Source organism: Hibiscus syriacus, unplaced genomic scaffold (genome assembly GCF_006381635.1).
Source record: "Hibiscus syriacus cultivar Baekdansim isolate YM2019G1 unplaced genomic scaffold, ASM638163v2 tig00111273_pilon, whole genome shotgun sequence".
In the NCBI taxonomy this organism is placed as follows: domain Eukaryota; kingdom Viridiplantae; phylum Streptophyta; class Magnoliopsida; order Malvales; family Malvaceae; genus Hibiscus; species Hibiscus syriacus.
Genome location: NW_024063040.1, coordinates 544202 through 566032, shown reverse-complemented (window position 1 = coordinate 566032; position 21831 = coordinate 544202). Strand labels below are relative to the sequence as shown.

At 29.3% G+C, this 21831-nt stretch overlaps 2 protein-coding genes across 2 annotated transcripts; one reads left to right on the top strand and one right to left on the bottom strand.

Annotated features, from left to right (window-relative positions):
• Positions 1 to 209: 209 nt before the first annotated feature.
• Positions 210 to 679, bottom strand: LOC120157539 (auxin-responsive protein SAUR50-like). The gene has a single exon (XM_039168644.1). It carries the CDS (start codon positions 630 to 632, stop codon positions 315 to 317), a length of 318 nt encoding a protein of 105 aa, XP_039024575.1. The 5' UTR covers positions 633 to 679; the 3' UTR covers positions 210 to 314.
• Positions 680 to 20570: 19891 nt separating this feature from the next.
• On the top strand, positions 20571 to 21503 carry LOC120157606 (5'-3' exoribonuclease 3-like). The gene is made up of 4 exons (XM_039168696.1): positions 20571 to 20894; positions 20997 to 21099; positions 21184 to 21260; positions 21426 to 21503. The coding sequence occupies exons 1-4, from the start codon at positions 20691 to 20693 to the stop codon at positions 21501 to 21503; spliced, it is 462 nt and encodes a 153-aa protein (XP_039024627.1). The 5' UTR covers positions 20571 to 20690.
• Positions 21504 to 21831: the final 328 nt, after the last annotated feature.

Below are 21831 nucleotides of genomic sequence, written 5' to 3'. Positions count from 1 at the left end.
AGATAGATTATGCCAGAGCAAAAGAAAATAAAATTAAAAAACAAAAACATAAAGGAAAGGCAATAGGCAGCCCCAAAATTCTTGACATTAGTTGTCTCACAGGGTACATTGGTAGTTGATTTACAACCCACACCTGGTCTGGGTGAGGGAAATTTTCAAACTGCTCTCAGATTTACAAATCTAAAACCCAGACATGAACTAAATAATATTTGTCGGGTCAGGAAAAAAGAGAGAGGAGAAAATCAAAGAGAAGCGATGAAGCAGCTTCATCTTAATCATCTTCTCCCAAAAAAAAAGTTCCATTAAGCAGATTTTCATCTGAGAATTGATGTTAGAGACTGAAAAACAACTTCTTCACAAGGAATGGTGAGGCCCATGTCATGAGCAAAACCAAACTCTTCTTCAGCTTGATGAAGCAGGGTCTGGAACTCGGGTCGGGTCAAGAAAGAGATGGGAACAATGTATCTGCTTCTGTTTTCCCCAACGTATACGACGAAGTGGCCTCTTGGGACATCCAGGGGAAGCCCTCCTTGTTCATCATAGCTTTGTTTCTTTCCTAAGCTGGAGCATCTTTTCATGATTTGCTTTATCACTGCCGTTTGTGCCAATTTGTTTGATTTCCTGATTGCCATTTTGGTTTTTCTTCCAAAACCACTAGATTTGGTGGGAGAAAATGAAGAAGTAGAGAATGGTTTAGTGAAGAATGAATGGAGGATGTATATATGGTGTGAGCTGTGGGTTATTGAAAGAGAGAGAAAACAAAGACATGTGAGGCTGTGGCCTGTAGGGACAAAAAAAAATAAAGACCATGGGTGTTTTTGGGGTTTGTCGAGAGAGCTTATACTATGGGACATGCCCGGAGGAACCCCCCTCCTGCTGCCCTCTCTAAGGACATCATGGCCCCCTCCCTTTACTCAGATTTAAATTACGTTAACGCGTTTTTATAATAGTATCACGTTTCTGTATTTGTCCAACAACAGATACTATCACAACCAATCATGTTATATGAATAAAGATGGAATTACAGAAATAATATCTTGGCTGCAAGAAAAATATATCAGTTTATTACAAAAGGAGTAATATTTGTTCAAGATATCCATTCACCATTGATAACACGTACTACTCCCGTAAACGCAATTTATTCAAGCTCGAGATCTTTAAAGAGAATCCGCATAACTTGACTTGAGACATGAGGGGTCCGTAGGGTTTATGAAACCACTTGGCACTCTCTTTTCTAAAATTTAGAGCTTCGGGTTCTGAGAATCCATTGACAGACACATGCATGTACGTGCTTGCTATAGTTGTATATGTTTCCATGAGTATTATTTATTTATTTTTTTGCAGGTTTTTATGCCTCTATCGATTCAAATCATCGTTTAATTCAGAAGCCTTAATTGTATGTCTTTTGTATCGGCTCAAAGATCCCTCTATATATTTTGCATCATGAAAATAGCTTTCCGGGTTCAATAACCCCACAATGTAAACATCAATTCTGTCCTTTTTCTTAGCCTATCGTCATTTACACACATGAATGAACATCATCTGAGTTTGTATTTCATGTCTTCCTATTTTATAATATTATTTTCAGTTAAATGAATATTTATTAATATTTTAACATATAATATCGAGTAACTTATAAACCAGTACCATGCACGGATCCTAAATTAAAATAACCTTCTCTCGTCTAAATATTTTAAGGAAATCCTACATGATTCATCTCATAGTTTCTTGTTAATACATATCCCTTTGCGAGATGATATATAATTCAATCAAATAAATGATCTTCTTATCACATTGGTTAAAAACCTTTAGCCCATTGAGAGAATTTAGCCCCTATTTTTTTATAATAATATTTTAGATATAGTTTAAATATTTAATAGTTTTTTAACATAAATTCGTTTTATATTTTTTAATATTTCACCCCTGCTTTAGTGTTTACAATTATATATATATTCAAGAACGGATGAATGATTTTATGATAGGATAAACAAAATTATAAAATTTTAAGGGGATACAAGTTTAAGTGAGAACGAAAACAAATTTTGAATAAAAAATATTAAAGATATTTAAAATAAATAAAAATTAAAAAATATAAAGTAAATATAAATTTAAAATTTTTACGATGGATGATAATCCCCACCTGTCCCGCCTAAGTCCATCACTGTATATAATGTATATTTCTAAATATGTTTTAATGATCAAAACAAATTATGTCAATTTGATATTAGATTGTATATAAAAATATAAAATTGTATTTATTTGAAGGTGTTAGAGTTTGTATTTAAAAAAAATTAAATTGATCTCGTATATTAGCTTGAAATGTTATTCTTTTTAGATAATTCAGTTTGGTACAATTTTATTTATATGTCTTTGTATCTAGATTTAAAACTAAACACGTATATTAGCTTGAAAATATATTAAAAATGATAAAAAAAATCAAATCTTTAATTTTTTACACTTAATTAAAATGTTGAACTCAAAAGGTTGATTTATATTATCCTTTTATCGACATAAATTATTATTAACAATTATGATGTCTATTTTTAATACTTTATAATTACTTTTAAAATTTAGTTTCTATTAGTTTATAATTTATCATTTTATGAAGAAAATTATAATTTTTAATTTTTAAAATTCATAATAATGTTTTTACTTCTGATAATTTCAAATTTTATTCCTAAACTATTTCAATAATTAACTTTTTTTAAAAAATATTTGAAAATTAAATAAACTCTAAAATTTTATAAAAAATAATTAAAAAAAATTCTTTAAAGAATTAATAAGATAGTTTATCACAGCATTATTTCCATATAATTATCACTTCAATACTTAATATGTTATGTCAGTATTATTAATTGTCATATCATCAATGTAATAATCATTGATGATTTTTGTCTATTGAAAAATTATATTGATTGATTTTCTAAATTTAAAAATTTAATTAATTGAATACAATTAAATTTTTAATTAATATATTTTAAAGTAAAAAATTTCTAAAATTCTAGAACTTTTCACCATATGGAGTACTCCTCTAGTTTAATTAACCATAGATTTTTTTTCCTTCCTGTGTTTAATATTGGCAATATATGTTTGGAGCTAATTTCGTAGGCACTAATTAATTGGGTGGCACATATCCAGCCCAGCTACCTGCCGTACACTACTGATATATAAGCACCTTATCAGAAACTTGGAGAGATATCATAAAAAAGGGTAAATTACGCATTTAGTATCTATTCTATCAGTTTTGATATGTTTTAGTATATAAACTTTCATTTTTTTAAAATCATATCTAACATTTAGTTTTTGTTTCATTTTAGTACTCATTGTTAAAAACTTAACGCGTTTATAACTTAAACTATCAATTTTGGTCCGTTTTAGTGCCTAAGCTTTCAGATTTTTTTTTCAAACCTTAACATTGAATTTTGAACAATGATACTAAAACGAAACAAAAACTAAACTTTAGGTATGATTTTGAAAAAATTGAAAGTTTAGGTACTAAAATGGTACAAAATTGATATTTTAGGTACTAAAGGTGGAATTTACCAAAAAATGTAAAAAAAAATTTAAGATAAAGCATTTGATTCATTAAAAGCCAATAGCGTCAAATTCATCCAAGTAGAACTAGAAAATATTGGTTCTCGACAAGGTCCGATGAACTAAATTATGTGCTACCCTATTTGAATCACGATTAGTATAGAAAACCTTGAATCCCGAGTGTTAGGCCAATAAATCGTGAGCCTCGTTAAACATCAATCCGACGATCGAGATGTCCTCTTTCCGGTTAGCTAACCGATTAACAATGCCAATCACGTCACCTTCTACGATGGCCTGCTATCATCCATTTTCAACTGCAAAGTGTAAACCATGCATGAAAGCAACAGCCTCTGTGTTTCGTAATTGTGTAGGCGTTCCAACCAGCGAGCCAAACCTCCCATAACCAAACCGTCGTGATCAAGTGTCTCCACGCCGACTGCAGCCTCACCGGTACCAGGAATGAAACTTCCATCTAGTACGTGGATTATGTCTTATAAATTTAAGGGTAAAATACACAAATGGTCCCTCAACTATAGTGTAGTTCTTTATTAACTCCATCGACTGTTAAAAGTTACAAAATGATCATCTCATTATAAAATATTGTTTTGTTAAGTCCTTCAACTATTAAAAATTATAAAAATTAGTGATTGTCTAAGTTGGACGTAAATATGATGATTGAAATATGATAGTTGTTTGAGATTTTGGGATAAAATTTTATCATATCACAGTAGTAGATTAACGTTCATATTAGAATATCGTCAAAATTTTAACCGGAAAAAAGACGAGTTTATAACATAATGAATAGTCGGTGATCATTTTGTAACTATTAATAGTCAATGACTTAATAAAATAGTATTCTATAGTCGGGGACCATTTTAAAATATATTACTGAATCAAATTTATTCTTTAGAAAATATTAATAATTCAGCCAATTTATTTTCATTTGAAAAACGCATTAAATTTTCAACAAAAAACGCTTTGAAGTTTGAATATAATAATTTAACATCAACTTTCTATAATAATCGAAAACTATGCAACTGGAGAGTTGTGTTTGAAATTGAATGGGAAGAACACGTGGTCACTTCACTATAGCTCCACATGTGACTGATGGATTTGATTGTGTTCATACCTTTTGACTTGGGTGAACATAAATAGTCAGAATTAGAAATAAATTTAAAAAATAAATGATGGGGGGGCACTCGGCTTACTTCTGAGTAGATAGATGTAAGGCAATCCCCATGTTCTATGGTCCTGAGAGCCACAGCTGCCCTTCATTAATTTATACCAAATTAAAACACAACGCATGGTTACGGTCACGTACGTACGTTGAGGCCAATTCCCGTGTACCCTTTTCTTCAACTCTTTAATCACATTCATTATATACGTCTGTATATATTAATTAGTACATTAATAGTCAGACTCATTAATTAATTGGTAGAATAATTAAAAATATTTATATGAATTTAAATTTTTATATTTATTTTGAAATTATAATACATTCTTACTTTAGGGAAAAAATAGTACATCTACGGTCCTTGAATTATTTACATGCTTAATGTTATAAAAATACGTAGACTTTTCTCAAGTGAAAAAAAGTAAAAACAGATGTTTATAACAACATTTCTTATCCATAAAAAAAATAACTTATATTCAGTGGATTTGTTTGATTGAAATCGATCAAAGTACATACATCAGATGTGACGTATGAATTTTAAGTTTAAAAAGTGTTTTTGTTGTATAAAAAACACCCATTTATCAAACAAGAAAAAAACACAAAAAATAGATCGAGAAGATACAAATTTCAGACATTGAACATTCATTCAATGGCATTTAAAAGAGCGTATCATAACCTGTTGTCTCAATTAGTAATCGGATAATCTCTCTGAATATATTATAAAATCTGAAAAAGGTAAAAGATTATAAAATCTTAAAGTATGTATGAGGTAAGAAGATAATTATAAGATAATATTTGTTTATAATTAGAGTTGTATCTAGGCTTGGATAATAGGCGCACCAGTCTTAGGCCCAGAATTTTTATAGTATATTATATTTATAAAAAATAATTTTATATTAATTATAATGCCTAATTATTTTTACTACTTATATAAAAACTAATTTTTTCTAGTATTTATTATTATGTGTTCAATTTTTTTAATATTTATTATTTAGGGTCATACTTTTATAATTTTTTTCTAATATTTATTTAAGTGTCCAATTTTTTTGTCAATATTTTTTAGGTTCAATACAAAAGTAAGTGTCTGAACTTTGCCTAAAAAAGTGTTTCAGTGACTAAATAATTTTTCGCTAAAAATATGTACATGATGTTTCTAAAGTTATACATTTAGGTGCATGCCGTTAAAAATCGATGTTAACTGACCATTGAGTGACATGTGTCACATTCTGGTAATTTTGAAAAATTATTTAAAAATAAAAAATATTTTTGTAAAAAAAAGGAGCAGTGTCCCCCGGCGTTCTCCCTCTCCCCCTTCCCCTTCCCCTTCCCCTCCCCCTGCCCCAGCAATAGGTCGTTGGCCAGCCGGCGTTGACCATCACTGCCACTATCATAGGCATCGACGTCGACCTCCGATTAAACGCCCGATGAACTTTCATTGTAAGCTGCCGCCACTTGTCGTGGAGAAGCGTTCAAAGTTTCGTCGGATTTTAAGTCACAGTCGCTATTTTTCATCGATTCCGGCCGATCCCGACGTCCATATGCCACATCATCACCACCATTCGAACCACCGTCCAATTCTGCTCAAAACCTATCCTCATCGTGGCTCCGTTGGTGCTCCTCCGGTGTTCCACCATGTTAACGGGTTGAAATGAGATATTTTAGTTTTTTTGACTTTTTTATAATTTCATTAAAAGTTAGGGGATTCTTTTGTAAATAAATTAAGTTTTTAAAATTTTTAATTTTTTTCATTAAAAATAATATTTTAATTATTAAAAATATTAAAAATATAACGATAGGCACCTAAAAGTGTAACTGGTAAAACTTATGCACTAATTTTTAACGAAAAATTCTTTAAGCACCAAATCGTTTTTCTAACATTTGTTACTCAAGGCCTAATTTTTTCAATACTTATTATCATGAGACCAATTTTTTTCAATATTTGTTATTAGGAGTGTAGTTTTAAAACTTATTTTCTTTTCTAATATTTTTTTGTTGTTAAGTCCAATTTTTCAGTAATTTTTATAAATGTCTATTTTTTCAATATTTTTTTTATTACGAGCATACTCTTAAAATTGACATTTTCTTTTAATATTTTTTATTAAAGACCCATTTTTTCAATATTTGATATTATGGAACTACCCTTAAGATTTGTTTTTTCAACACTTGTTATTAGGAATAATTACTTAAATTACGGTTTGTAACCACAACAATGACCGTTATGCAGTGACTACGATATCATTTGAAACTGTGATATCTACAATTGTTATGTCAACAATAACATATGTTATTAAAGATTCACAATCACGATACTTATAGTGATCATAGTATCATCTGTTTTGTCCATAATAACGATAAACGCAATGCGATAAAAGCACAAATAAAAATTGTAATTTAAGTCCTTGATTGGGGCCTAATTTTTTCGTTCACCCAAGGACAATCAAAATCTCAAAAAATGATATGTTTATAATATTTATTAATCATCGACAATGTACACATATTCTATAGATGTAACTACTTAAACTTATAACTTCTAGGCAAGCCCGACCCAACACATGTGCCACATGGGCGACGGCCCAGGGTAGCATGTTGGGGGGCAGTTTTTTAGGGTTTAATTTATATGTTGCACAGTTTTACTCACCTAATTCCTAAACCAGTTGATTTGATTGCAAAAAAGGCTTAAAATCGATCAAATTGTAAGTTTTTTTTTTGCTTTTTGAACAAATCGATCACAGAGTGTAGTTTGTTTTTGTCATTGTTTGTCTACTGGGAAAGGAAAAGGAAAGGTAACAAAAATTTGATTTTCCCCTCTCAATTTTTATTAGTGTGGAAACGATTTCTTTTGATTGATGTTCTACTGCGTTTTCATAGGTTATGTTTTTTTTTCGTTGATGAATGATTACTTGATTAGAGCTAAGATTGAAGCGATTTTAATTCACTTTTGCACTTTTTACTTTGTTTTTATTCAGATGTTCTTTTCTTGTTTGACCTTTTTAAAGATCATTACTAGTTTAGTTGGAACTGGAATAGATCATTACTAGTTTAGTTGGAACTGGAACTGGAACATATCACAGATCATAAAATAATGATTGGATTGTATATGAACAATGGAGGGAAATATGCTTTCTTTTTTTCTTTTCGTATTGAGGTGGACAGGTGGTTTAAGAGAACAAAATTCTCTCTTTCACTTTTCCCCTGTTTGTAATCTTATAATATTCATTTGTTGGAGAACAAAGTTTAGTTTGGTTTAAGAGAACCAATGAAAATTGGTCAATCGTTTCACATTCATTTCTCAACATGCTTGTCATTTGCTGCCACTAATAAGGACCATGGTTCAACCATTGACCATTGATGTTTGTTACTGCTACAATAAGACTGGAGAACTTTGCAAAATTTGGAATACCAAGTTTATCTGGCAAGCAAATACATTGTTAAGTTTTCGATTTGTATGTGTATCAGTTTGGCTTGATTACAAAGTTCTAAGTCTTGCTTAAGTTTGATCCTATAGTTTTAGCTTTTATTGCATCACTAGGACAATGTTTTTTTATGGTCAAATAAATGTGGCTAAATATTTTCGTTCAAGATATTTTTTAGAGTGATTACTTCTGATTATTTTGATTTCATAAATAATTTTCCAGATCAGTTGATTGTGACAAATAACAAGTGAGAAAGAACAAGTCAACAACATAAACTTCGGTCACCGGTCAGGTTGTATCTTTCCTTATATATCTTTTTTATTGTTTATTTGCTACTATATTTGTTTTATTGATTACTTTTAAATATGTTACCTCGAAAATAACCATCGGGTGCCCAAAATAGAAAACGAAAAAAACAAGAACAAGAAATAGCTAATTCTTTACATGGGTCTTTAGATAGATTTATTGTTAGACCGATTAAACCTTCTAATAATCCGATTGGAAATTCCAATGATTCACCTAATGATTCGGTTGATAATTCTAAAGATTGTGAGAATAATTAATTTTTTGATAAAGATAAATCAAGTGATTTTAATATTTTTGATCCTAGAGTGTGGGATGACTTAGATTCAAAAATGAAAGATTTACTTATAGAAAAAGGGCATAATAGAGAAATTGAACCTAATACAAATTTTCCAAAAGATGCACATGGTAGGCATTTTTCTTGTGATTTTTTTATTCGTAAATTAAGAAATGGTGATTCTTGTGATAGAAAATGGTTAGTGTATTCAAAAGAACTTGATAAAGTTTTTTGTTTTTGTTGTAATATATTTAAAACCTCTCGGACTAAAAGTAATTTGGCAATCGAAGGAATAAATGATTGGAGACATTTAGGTGAAACATTAAAACAACATGAAAATAGTTCCGATCATATGATTAATTTAAGAACTTGGACCGAAACACGAATTAGGTTAAATAAAAATGAAACAATTGATAAAGAGTTACAAGAAATGATAAAAAAAGATACTGAACATTGGAAAGAAGTGATGGTTAGAATTATTGTTGTTGTGAAATGTTTAGCAAAAAATAATTTAGCTTTTAGTGGTACAAATGAAAAAATTTATGAAAACTCAAATGGTAATTTTTTAGGTATACTTGAAATGATTGCTGAGTTTGATCCTGTGATGAAAGAACATTTTCGATTAATTGAAGACAAAGAAACACATAATCATTATCTTAGTCATAAAATTCAAAATGAATTAATCGAAATGTTGGCATCGGATGTAAAAAGTGCAATTATTAAAAAAATTAAAGATGCAAAATATTTTTCTATAATTCTTGATTGCACTTCGGATGCAAGTCATAAAGAACAAATGACTTTAATTATAAGATGTGTGGATGTGACAAGTGTTTCAATAAAAGTAGAAGAATTTTTTTTAGAGTTTTTAATTGTAGAAGAAACATCCGGTCTAAAACTTTTTAATATTTTACAAGATGCTCTAAAATCTCTTGATTTGGATATTAATTATGTTCGTGGTCAAGGGTATGATAATGGAGCTAATATGAAAGGAAAACACAATGGTGTACAAAAACGGTTGCTTGATATAAATCGTAGAGCTTTTTATATGCCATGTGGGTGTCATAGTTTAAATTTAGTTTTGTGTGATATGGCAAATTCTTGCCACAAGGGAAAAACTTTTTTTGGTACATGTCAAACAATTTATAATGTTTTTTCTAGTTCCACAAAAAGATGAAGTGTTTTACTTGAATTTATAAATGAACTATCACTTAAATCATTATCCGCTACTCGTTGGGAAAGTCATATTGAAAGTGTTAAAGCAATAAAAACTCAATTCTCTCAAATAAGAGAAGCTTTAATAAAATTAGCGGAAATTAGTGATGATGGAAAAGTGTGTCGAGATGCCGAATCACTCGTAAATGGTGAACTTTCTAGTTTTGAATTTATTTTAAGTTTAGTTATATGGCATGAAATATTGTTTAGAATTAATTTTGGTTAGTAAGAAATTACAATCCAAAGATATGCTTCTTGATGTCGCGGTTAAAAACTTAGAGGGGTTAATTAATTACTTTGAAGAATATAGGGAAATTGGGTTTGACAATGCTATTAATGAAGCTAAAGAAATAGCATATAATATTGGGGTTGAACCTCAATTTCCTAAAAAACGTATTTCGTATAGAAAAAACAATTTGATGAAATTCCAAATACCGAAAGAGAACATCAATCTTCTCAAGAAGCATTTCGAAATGATTACTTTATTATTCTTGTAGATATGACTCTTGTTCAATTGAAAAGTAGATTTGAACAAATGCAACATTTCGAATCTATATTTGGTTTTTTGTTTGATGGTTCAAAGTTAATTTCATTACTTGATGACGAACTAAAAAAATGTTGTTTAAATCTTGAGTCCAATTTGACAAATGGTGAAGAATTTGATATTGATGGAAAATATTTATTTATGGAGTTACAAATTTTGCAGAAAATGTTACCGGATGAAGCACACAAAGGTGAAAGTCCATGGACATCTATTCAAACAATGGAATTTGCAAGAAGAATGGATATGTTCCCTAATGTGTTGATAGCATATAAAATTTTGTTGACGGTACCCGGTTACGGTTGCTTCCGCGGAAAGAAGTTTTTCAAAATTGAAGCTTTTAAAATCCTATCTTCGAAGCACGATGACTCAAGATAGATTGAACGGATTAGCAATTCTAAACATTGAAAGTCAATTTTTACAAAGTCTTGATTATCGTAAAATAATAGAGGTTTTTGCTTCAAAAAATGCACGAAGACATTGTTTTAGGTGATATTTGTAGCCTTGTAGGTTTTGGTTTGTATTAGTATTGATATCGTTTGACTATAATTTCTATTACATTTTTATTTTAAAAAAATTATTTATGTTTTCTCTATTATACGGTATAAGTATAGGGGCATAAAATTACTATCTCGCACAGGGCATTAAAATTCATTGGACCGACCCTCCTTCTAGGGAGAATATAACTCTCATTAACCACTTAAATAAGTTGTATTATAACAGCATTTTTAAGTTTTCTTCGTTTAGAATAAATTGAGAAATTCTTATAAGTGAAAAATATAATGTGAAATGTATATATCCATATTTATATATATGAATGTTCAAACTTTGAGATAGAAAATCAGAGTTTCAAATTAATTGATGAGTGCGTGTTTCCTTGATTAATAAAGATAAATCGTAACATATTTCTCTAATCAACAACTTTGACATGAACACTTAATATGACTCATTTTCAACATAAAGAATTTAACATTTAGATATTAAATGAAACTAAAACACAAACTACATGATGGATTTTCGGTGATCGAAACATTCATTTAAATATATTAGCGGCGAATTTTTTTATTACAATATATTTCTATTTAAATTTTATTTGACGACGAATAAAATGATTAAAGAATGAAAAGTCAAATCATTTAATTGTAGAATATTCGTGATATTTGAATTGTTCTCTAATTAAAAAATTTATAATTACACGCGAAACGAGTTTGATAAAAGAATTGGGATTAATTGATTGTACTTCGTTGTCGATTGATCACGACAAATAATGATCAAAATTTGGGTTGATTCAAGCATATAGTGAGATAAGGAGAAGAAAATAAGGGGGAAAAAGGTAAAATCGATCTTATAAAGATTTGAAATGATACTATTTTTATGTGAGTTGTAATTATAAACTATTTAATGACAGAATAATTGAAATTTTTATATTTAAAATTGAATGATTAAAATTAAGAAAAATAATGATTAAAACATGAGTAACAAGAAAATAATGATACTTGTTATGCACCTCCAAATTGCGATAGGTTCGGATCCACCATATGTTTCAATTGCGATACAGTATGACTATATATATGATGACATCGGCAGTATAATGTTCCTCGTGATTAAATTAAGCTACGTCAAAAAACATACATGAGAATGCCGACTATGCAATGTTGGATGCCAATAGCATTTTATAAATTGGATCAGATTAAATTTCTACATAAATTAATATACTTTATATTTATTTAAATTTAACTCCATCTAATTTAAAATGTATGTTTTATTTCTTATTTAAATAAATTAATTTAAAAACTCTTTAAACGAATTAGTTGGGTATAAACGTCAGGCAATAGAAAACTCAACTAACCTTTCTAGATGTCAGCTTTCCCCGACAAGAGCTGAGTAAGGGTATTGAAAAGTCATTTTCCTTTTTTGTACCTTATGTACTTCTATGAAAATCATATCCGAACGATTCAATTCAATATAATTAGTTACGAGTTTATTCATCTTCACCTAATTAGTCAGAAATATATATTTTTCTTACTTTTTTCTGATTTTTATTTATTTAATAAATTTTAGATATTAAAAAATTAGACTCGAAGAGTTGAGTACTAAGATTAAATCCGAATTCAATTTTGTAAGTATGAAACTTCCAAGATTATAACACTTGCAGATTCCAACCCTAATATATTTCTTCTTTTTGTTAGTGTGGCCAGCTTGACCAGAGAAGGAGTTCAAGATATAATCAAACAGGAAATCCCCATTTTTGCAGCTCAAGGCAAGGACTTACGGACGTACCTTAACAACAGGGATCCATGGGAGCCAGGGCAATTAGCGTGTAAGATGATGGAAATAATGAATGATATGTCTGGGATGGTGGTCTACTGTACAACTGTATTATGATCTGTTTTGAGTCCCATTTTAGGTGTCCCAAGCCAGCTTGGTGAGTCACTTCGTGTCTTAAGTTTATTCACCTTTCAGGATTTGGTAGTCTTTGCGACATTGGGAGGCCTGGCCTATAAGTCAGACATTGAGAGGATTAAATCTACAAATTTGTATGTGAAACATGTTCCCATGGATAGTAAATAGTAATAGGGTTGTTTTATTGGACCTTACCCTCTTTTAACCCAACAGATTGCTTCCTTGTAGGCCCAAAAAAATAGTCAGATTGCATAGGGAGGTGGGAAACATAACACTGTGAACAGTAGTGGAGCCACGTATTAGGGAGGTGGGTAACATAATACTTATTTTACTGATGGTGCTATCTCAAAATTTTTCGTGCTCAGTCTAAAATTTAAATTTCATTTGATAGTTACTTATTTTATGAACGATATACGCTCTAAAATTTTACTTGTACTCATTATATTTAAAAATTTATGTTGATAATATACATCTGTCTACCCTAAAATATTTTTCTAGATCTATCACTATTATGTCAAATCTATCGAGCACCGACTCAAGCAACCCAATAAAGCAATGGCCTTCTTAATGAAACAACTGATTAGGCTGGCACTGGCAGAACCACAATAATCACGATTGTTGTAAAATGGCGATGCCGGAATCATTTTTGGATCCATGCATCTCTTCGACGACGGAAAATGACAGTAATATCGCTTTTCTTTTTATTTGACAGCACTGATTTTCATAAAATAAAAATAAAACCAAACTCAACATCCATTCACGTTGCAGAGACAGGTTCAAATTATTTGGATTAGTATCTACTTCTAAATGCGCATTCTAAAATGATAGCACATTTTTATTTTCAATTTTTACTAGTATAGCATGATTACTGGATAAAAAGTTTTTTTATTTAATATAAAGATTTTTAAAATAATAAAATTAACATATTTTTTTAAAAAATAGTAACACATTAAAAATAAATTTACACCATTAATCATTTTTATCCACTTGAAAAAAAAATCTTCATATAATTTCTAAATTTGATACCTCAAATTAATTTTTCTAAATCCGCCTGAGAATGATTATAATGTATACACACTCATAAATGCATGTACTTGTTAAAATATAGTTTAAATTCAATTTAGTTAAAATTTTAGCTATATCATTTATTATTTAAAAATATATATCTTGACAATAATAATACACTTAAAATTTAAATCATTTTTTAAAAGTATTTTCTTACAATTTTTTTCATCGTATTTTTCTAAAATAGTGTTAAACGAGGTCAAAATTTTTTAAACCGATTTTATTCATATTAAAGGCACCCAAGTTTAAGGAAAAATAAAAATTTTCTCAATGTAATTATTTTAATTCGATTATTTGAGTCAACTCAAATAAACAGTTTAAATTTTATGTTTAAAACGAATTTGAATTTTAAAAATTTGAATGATTAAAAAACAAAGATTAGAACTAATACGCTTTTGGTATTTAATTTTAGTTAAGTAATTTGATTATTTTATGTCTTGGTCTATAATTTATTAATTTTTCCACTTATTTGTTGCTTTAAATCTATTTTTAATCAAATTTAAACCACATGTTCATCAATCATTATATAAAAAAATATGGGTAACTTCAATTTTTTTGACAGTTAATTTACTCTCTTTTTGATTTCTAATTAATTTTATATTTTATTCAATTTAATATTTCAATGATAATTATTATAAATTATTTATTCTCTTCAATCTCTTAAATTCTTTTATATAATAATCAATACATATCAAAATATTTTCTTGAAATATTATAAATATTATATAATTTTAGATGATAGATGAGTCTATAGCTCACATCACACACCCATATGTATCGGTGTAAATTTATAAATAGTCATTAAACTATGATAAAATGATCTTTTTGGTCATTCAACTTTTAAAAATTTATAAAATGAATATTAAATTTCGTTAAAAAAGAGTATTTACACTTGACTATCATTAAGAGCTAATGTGACATATTAAATAAATAAATAAAATCTCATTTGCTCCATCAATTGTGACTAAAATTTTATTTTTGATATTTTCAATAATTTTAAGTAATAATTCCAAAAAATTAGAAAAATATTTTTTAAAATATATGTATTTTCAAAATTTATTTTTGAAATTTCAATTATATTTTTAAAATTATATTTAAAACTACTAAAAAAGTTAAAGAATTGAATCACATTGTTTAATAAAAAATGATTTAATTTTTATAACCAAAATTATTGGATTTCAAAAATTATAAATTATAAATTTTCAAATGTACAATTAAATAAAAAATTAATTATAAAAAATTGTAAATTAATAAATTCATATTAAAAAATTTTATGAATTAAAATTAATTATAAGTTATACTTTTTAAAAATACTTTTATAATTTTAAAAATGAATCATGAATATATATATATATATATATATATATATATATATATATATATATATATTATTTTTTAGAATTATTATTTCAAAATATTAAAAAAATATCAAAATAAAATTTAGTTTGAGGGTTGAATGAGATTTTTTTTTATTAATTTAACATGTTAGCTATCCTTTTAATGATAATTAAAGATGCTATATTCATTTTGTAATACAATTGAGGGATTGATTGAATGAAATATTATCTAACTTTTAAAGTTCAATGTTCAAAAGGAGTATTTTAGTATAGTTTAATGATCATTTTTTACCTTTAAAATTAGTGGTACATTTAGGTACATGACATGTATTGTAGGATTTTACTTTAGATGATATTTAATAAATTTTTTTTGTTTACAAGGAAAAAACAGTTGGTGTCTATATTAATTCTTCATTACAAACGATTTATCTCACCTCTTCATGCAGTTCTAACAGTTCATCTAAATTAATATCATAACATATTAAATAATTATAATTAATTCAAATAAAAAGTTAGTACATATATTTAATTCAATTTAAAATTTAATAAACCAAATTAAAATAATTAAAATATAAAATAATATTTACCTACTCAACTAACTCGAATTTTTACAAACGCCTTCTATCATTTATGGTGTGTTTGGTTGGGGGAATGTGAGATTCCAATGGAAATGGAATCCACATTCCCCCGTTTGGTTGGCCGGGAATGTCATTCCCGGTAATCTTATATTACCAATAGTGGATTTTTTAGGGTATATTACCGGGAATGTCATTACCTCCCTTTCCTTAGGTATTGTTAGATTACCGGCGTTTTGGACTAAATACTCTTAAAAAAATTTCTTTCAAAAATATTCTTATTCTGTCATTGAATAATAAAAATTCTACGAAGGTTAAATTACAAATTTATCCTTAAACTATTTTAGATTTACAAAAAAAATATATAATTAAAATTTTATATAAAGTTAAGGGGTTAAATAAAATTTAACCCTTTCATTAAACCTTTTTATATTTTCAATTTTGTAAAAAAAATTATATAAATTTCATGAATTTAAATTTTTTTAAAGAAAATATAAATATTTTCAACTTGTTAAAAAACAAAATATATAATAAGAATAATTTGGTCAAATATACATTCCAATAATCTTTTATTCCTTTAACCAAACACGATAATCTTACATTCCTGCTAAACTAACCAAACACAAATACAACATTCACAGTAATCCTATTCCCTGATAATCTTTTATTCCCACTGATATCTTACATTCAATGAACCAAACGCACCCTTAGGCCCCGTTTGGTTCAGGGTATAATTCATTCCTGGGAGGAATATTTTTTCCCAGGTGAATATACCCACGTTTGGATGGGGACACATTACCAATTGCCGGTTAAAAAGTAATACCAACAGTAAATATTTTTATTGTTTTCCCGGGAATATCTATCCTCCATCTCCCTTAGGTATTTCATTATTCATGTCCTCTTGTCTAAATAGCCTTCTCCCTTCGTTTCGGATGATTCTGTGAAATTTTTGCCGTGCGTGATTTACGTCTGCCTTCCGTCGCTGCTCCCTTGAAAAGCTTAAAGCGATAAGCAAGTATGTGAGTTTACATATCTACTTTTCTTTGTTTAATCTTCAATTTCTTTGATGTTTCTTCTCTATTTCATACTTGGAAATTTTAAGGAAAAAGGTAATCGTTCTTCAATTTCCTTTGTATTAATGAAAACAGAAATGAATTAACCAAAAAATCATGATTTGACGAGTAAGTTTTGGGCAACAACCTACAACTAACACATAAATAAAGAAGCATAATGCTCTCACCTTCTTCCATGGACTTTGAGCTTTCTCTCTGTCTCTTCTTAATTGTTCTTTCTGATAATTCCTTCTGCATCTCTCTAGCCTTTACAGGTCAAGTCATCTTCCCCAATATCTGTTCATTTCTGATTATCATTCAATTTTGTTCTTAGGTTTTCTCCCTTATTGATGATCAATTGTTTGCTCTCTGGGTTTTTCTTTTTACTTGTTTATCTCCATCCTTAGTTGATTTGTTGGTCTGGGCTTGCTTGTAACATGTTGTTATTGGCTTGAACTTAGTTATAATTGATGGTTTTGATGGGTACTTTTTTTTAACTATTTTATGAAATTTCTGCTATAATTTATTTTATCTTTTATGTTTGGTGGTGAAACAAACTTAAGTTATGCATTTAAGACCAAATTTAAGGATCCGTCTACTGAAAGGTTTCCTTCTTTGTCTTTATATCCATGGATGCTTCGACTTAATAGGTTTTCTTTCGTTTCAATAAGTGTGTGATGAGTTTCATTTATTGTAAAGAATTTTCCTCTGAATTTTCAGTGATCTTTTCTGAGTTTTATTCTCTGAGTTTCTCACATAATCTGGTCAGCTTTCTCTCTCTTTTTTTTTTTGCCTTGGAAATATAGTTTGACCTGCATATCTATGTAATTATGTTTTTGTTCTTGAATGATCTCAGTATGATCATGTTTTATTGAGCTGCTAGTCTTGCTGGTAGATGAATTTTGATTAGGTCATCTTGTGCTTCTGATTTAAGCTTTTATGTATGGGTATTGGGATCTTTTATTTGGTGTGTTTATTATTATAAGCAATTCTTTTTTCTTGTGTTTGACATAAGAGTTCACTTCATTAATTTGTCTTTGAGATTTGTTTGTAGAAATTATGGCTATTTATCCTGTTCTGGAAGAGTTTACTTCATTAATTTGTCTTTGAGATTTGTTTGTGGAAATTATGGTTATTTATCCTGTTCTGGAATTGTGTTCATCCACTATCTCTTGAGCCATTTTTTTTCTTTCTCCAAATGCCATAAAGAAGGTCCTTTTCTCCCGTCTGTATCATGGATAGAGAGAGAGTGACCTTGTGGAGACCACTCTAGCTTAGCCTTATTTCCCATCATCATCACTCTTCAAAATCACCCGCCCTTCTTCTGCTAAAAGTTAACTTTTCAATTTTCATATGCAAAACCTTGCTATTTATTGGGTCCTTGGAACACTCAAAACTCGAACTAATATGGTCATATTTTCCATTTTGGTGAAGCCTTAGATGAGGCAATTAATCAAGTAAGCTAGCTCCAACTGTGCCCCTAAAACTATTATTTTCATTCCAGTTTGTAAGCAGTGTGCCGATTAACACTGAGTTGTCAGCCGAAATAGGGATTAAATTATAAAATTTAAGGGAGATGAATACATATTATTAATATAAAATACAAATAAAAATCTAAAATATATAATAATATAAAATTTTAAAGAGACAACTACACCAACCGCTTCCTCAATCCATCCTTGAGCCGGTGTACAAGAATTTTGGCTCTTCATTGCTGTTGAATTTTAGCTAGTGCCATCATCGGTTGATAAGTGCCAACAACTGGCATCACCCCACTAGGGGAACACTTGGAATTTTATGGGTCCACCACAAAAGATCATTGCAACACAATGATCAGATCCAATCTGAATTCCTCATATTATAGATCTTCTAAGAGAATCGGTTTCAAGTATTTTTAATAAACGGCACAAAAACATCATGCATGATGTTGTTGAAGAGAATTTTATATTATAGATATATGTCTCCTCTAGTGTGTCCTTTGGCATCTAAGTTGCAATCACTTTGTTTCACTTAACTGAAAGATTTTCCTGTATCTTGTTCATTTCAAGAACTTTTGGCTCTTCATTGCTGTTGAATTTTGATCAACGGGACATAATCGATTTCGAGTATTTTTAATAAACGGTACAGAAACATCATGCATGATGTTGTTGAAGAGAATTTTATGTCATAGATGTGTGTCCTTTGGCATCTAAGTTGCAATCAATTTGTTTCACTTAGTTGAAAGATTTGCTTGTATTTGTTCATTTCAAGAACTTTTGGCTCTTCATTTCTGTTGAATTTTAGCTAGTACCTTTTCTGCAATATTTTCTCTCATCTCTGTTGCTTTTTTATTGGCAGCGTTTGATCTAGCCTTGGATTATTGATTTCATTCTGGGAGTATTGGACTTTGATTTGTTTGAAGCAGTTAAGTATCTTGTCCCGAAGTTGCATAATATTTTCAAAATCAACTGGGCACAACATGCTACAATGCATTATTTGTGGAATATGCATGATAAATCACTAAGCTTCTCCTTTATCTTTGATGTTATTCAAGCATGAGTTATGCCTTCGCTTTTTTTCTTTACATGCTTGAATTCTTGATGCTTGAAATAGAAATTTGGTCATCAAGCTCTGGGCAAATTTGGCATCATCTGTGTAGAAGATCTCATCCACGAGATAATGATTGTGGGACCTTTTTTGAGGAGGCCAACAACTTCCTCTGTCCATTCCAGCTCAAGGCACCATTGGGTGGTCTGAAAAAGAAGAGGAACCACTATGTCGAAGGAGGAGATACCGGCAACCGTGAGAATTACATCAATGAGTAATTAGGAGAATGAATTAAAATATAATTTGGATTTAATCCCGTCAAAACTAGTTGTTTTTGTCTATTTGGAAGGTCTCTGATTGTAATTTCTGTTGGAAATTAGAAATAATTTTGTTTAAGAAAAACATGGATATTGCTTTATGCTGTCATTGTTCTACTTTGGGATTGAGCTTTCTCGATGTTCTTTGCTTCTAGTTTTACTGTTAATACTTGATATAGTATTTAATTTGATATTTGAATTTTGAAGAATTCTTTTTTATAAATAAACGTTATAAATATTAAAATTATTCAAAATGATAAAAAAGTAAAAATTAGTTAAGATTTAAACAAAAGTTTACATCTAATATTTTTATATAAATTATGTTGAATTAAAATTTTAATATATTCTTAAATAAATTAGATAAATTTAATATTAATTAAAATTAAAATAATACATGATATATTTAAATAATAAAATGATATATTATCGATAAATTTTCATATAAATAATTTTTATTTAAATATATTATCGATGAATTTTTATATAAATAATTTTTATTTAAATAATTAGAATTTCACTTGTTAAAAAATATAAAACAAGGTTAATTTGGTAAAATATACATTCCAGTAATCTTTTATTCCTTCAACCAAACACTCTAATCTTACATTACTGCCAAACAAACCAAACAAAGTAATGTAATATTCCCAGTAATGTATTAGGTAATGTTACATTCCGGTAATCTTATTCCCACTGGTAATCTTATATTCCGTGAACCAAACGTACCTTTAAGACCAGCCGTCTTTCCCTAGTCTTAAAGGGTATTATTGTCCCGTCGCATTATTTTGGTGCCCTAAACGCAACGGTTGGCCAAACACACAATAGCAGGAGATAAACAAGAACACGGGACGATCGCAATCATTTTTCTTTCCAATTTGTCTCCATTGCAGGGGATAAGGATTATTCCTTTGGTGTTCGATTTTATTAGAGATCCGCGAGGGGTTTCAGTTGCAAGCTATTGGCAATGGGAGTGCCAGCGTTCTACAGATGGTTAGCGGAGAAGTATCCGCTGATTGTGGTGGACGTTATCGAAGAAGAACCGGTGGTTATCGACGGCATAGCCATTCCTGTTGATACGAGTAAACCTAATCCAAATAAACTCGAGTACGATAATCTTTATCTCGACATGAACGGGATTATTCATCCTTGTTTCCACCCCGAAGACAGGGTAACCTTCTCAACACATTCAAATTTTCGTAATTCCTATCTCTTTTATTTCTTTGACCTTTTCAGAACTGAACTAATTTGGCTTATTCGATGTCTTGTGCAACCTTCACCAACCACTTTTGATGAAGTTTTTCAATGCATATTTGATTACATTGATAGATTGTTTGTTATGGTCCGTCCTCGAAAGCTTTTGTATATGGCTATTGGTAAGTAGTGCTTGTTTTAGGTTGTAAGATGTATTTTGACGTGCAGATAAATTGTATTTATGTTTATCTGGAAACATATGCTAGATGGAGTTGCCCCTCGGGCGAAAATGAATCAACAGAGATCTTGGCGTTTTAGAGCAGCTAAAGATGCTGCAGAGGCGGTATGTTATCTATCTTTTTTTGTTGGGTATATATATTTGTGCTCACTATGAAGGCAATCTGCATCCTGGATAAAATGTTAGACCATCGAGATATTTAGGTATTGGTATTTCATATTCTCCCTCAGTTCAGTAGTAATTTTGTTCTTGTGAACTTTCCTATTGCAGGCAGCTGAAGAAGCACGACTGCGAGAGGAGTTTGAGAGGGAGGCAGAAGACTCCCTCCTAAAGAGGAATCACAGCTAATATACGGCTAATATACAGCATTACCGGATACATTAAAATGTATTTAATAAATTCGGTTTAGCGGTACCTATTATGTTGACAACTAATAATGTTTTAGGTAGAAAATATGAAAAACTATTAAAAAATTTGGTAACCGGTAAACTTTGGTTATCGGTAAGTATCTATCCTTTTTATAAAAGTGTCCATACTTTTAACATATCAAGTAAATTTTACCGGTTTTGTCATAATGAATCTGGTTTTGTCATATTTTTAAATGTTATATTGTAAATTATCTATCCTTTTTATAAAAGTGTCCATACTTATTTCACTGTGAAAATATATTTATTAT

Excerpts from the sequence above, each read along its gene's own strand:
- LOC120157606 (XM_039168696.1), top strand. The coding sequence starts at position 20,691 with ATGGGAGTGCCAGCGTTCTACAGATGGTTAGCGGAGAAGTATCCGCTG. Across the intron at positions 20,895-20,996 it reads GTTTCCACCCCGAAGACAGG|CCTTCACCAACCACTTTTGA; the intron begins GTAACCTTCTCA and ends TGTCTTGTGCAA. Across the intron at positions 21,100-21,183 it reads GCTTTTGTATATGGCTATTG|ATGGAGTTGCCCCTCGGGCG; the intron begins GTAAGTAGTGCT and ends AACATATGCTAG.
- LOC120157539 (XM_039168644.1), bottom strand. The coding sequence starts at position 632 with ATGGCAATCAGGAAATCAAACAAATTGGCACAAACGGCAGTGATAAAG.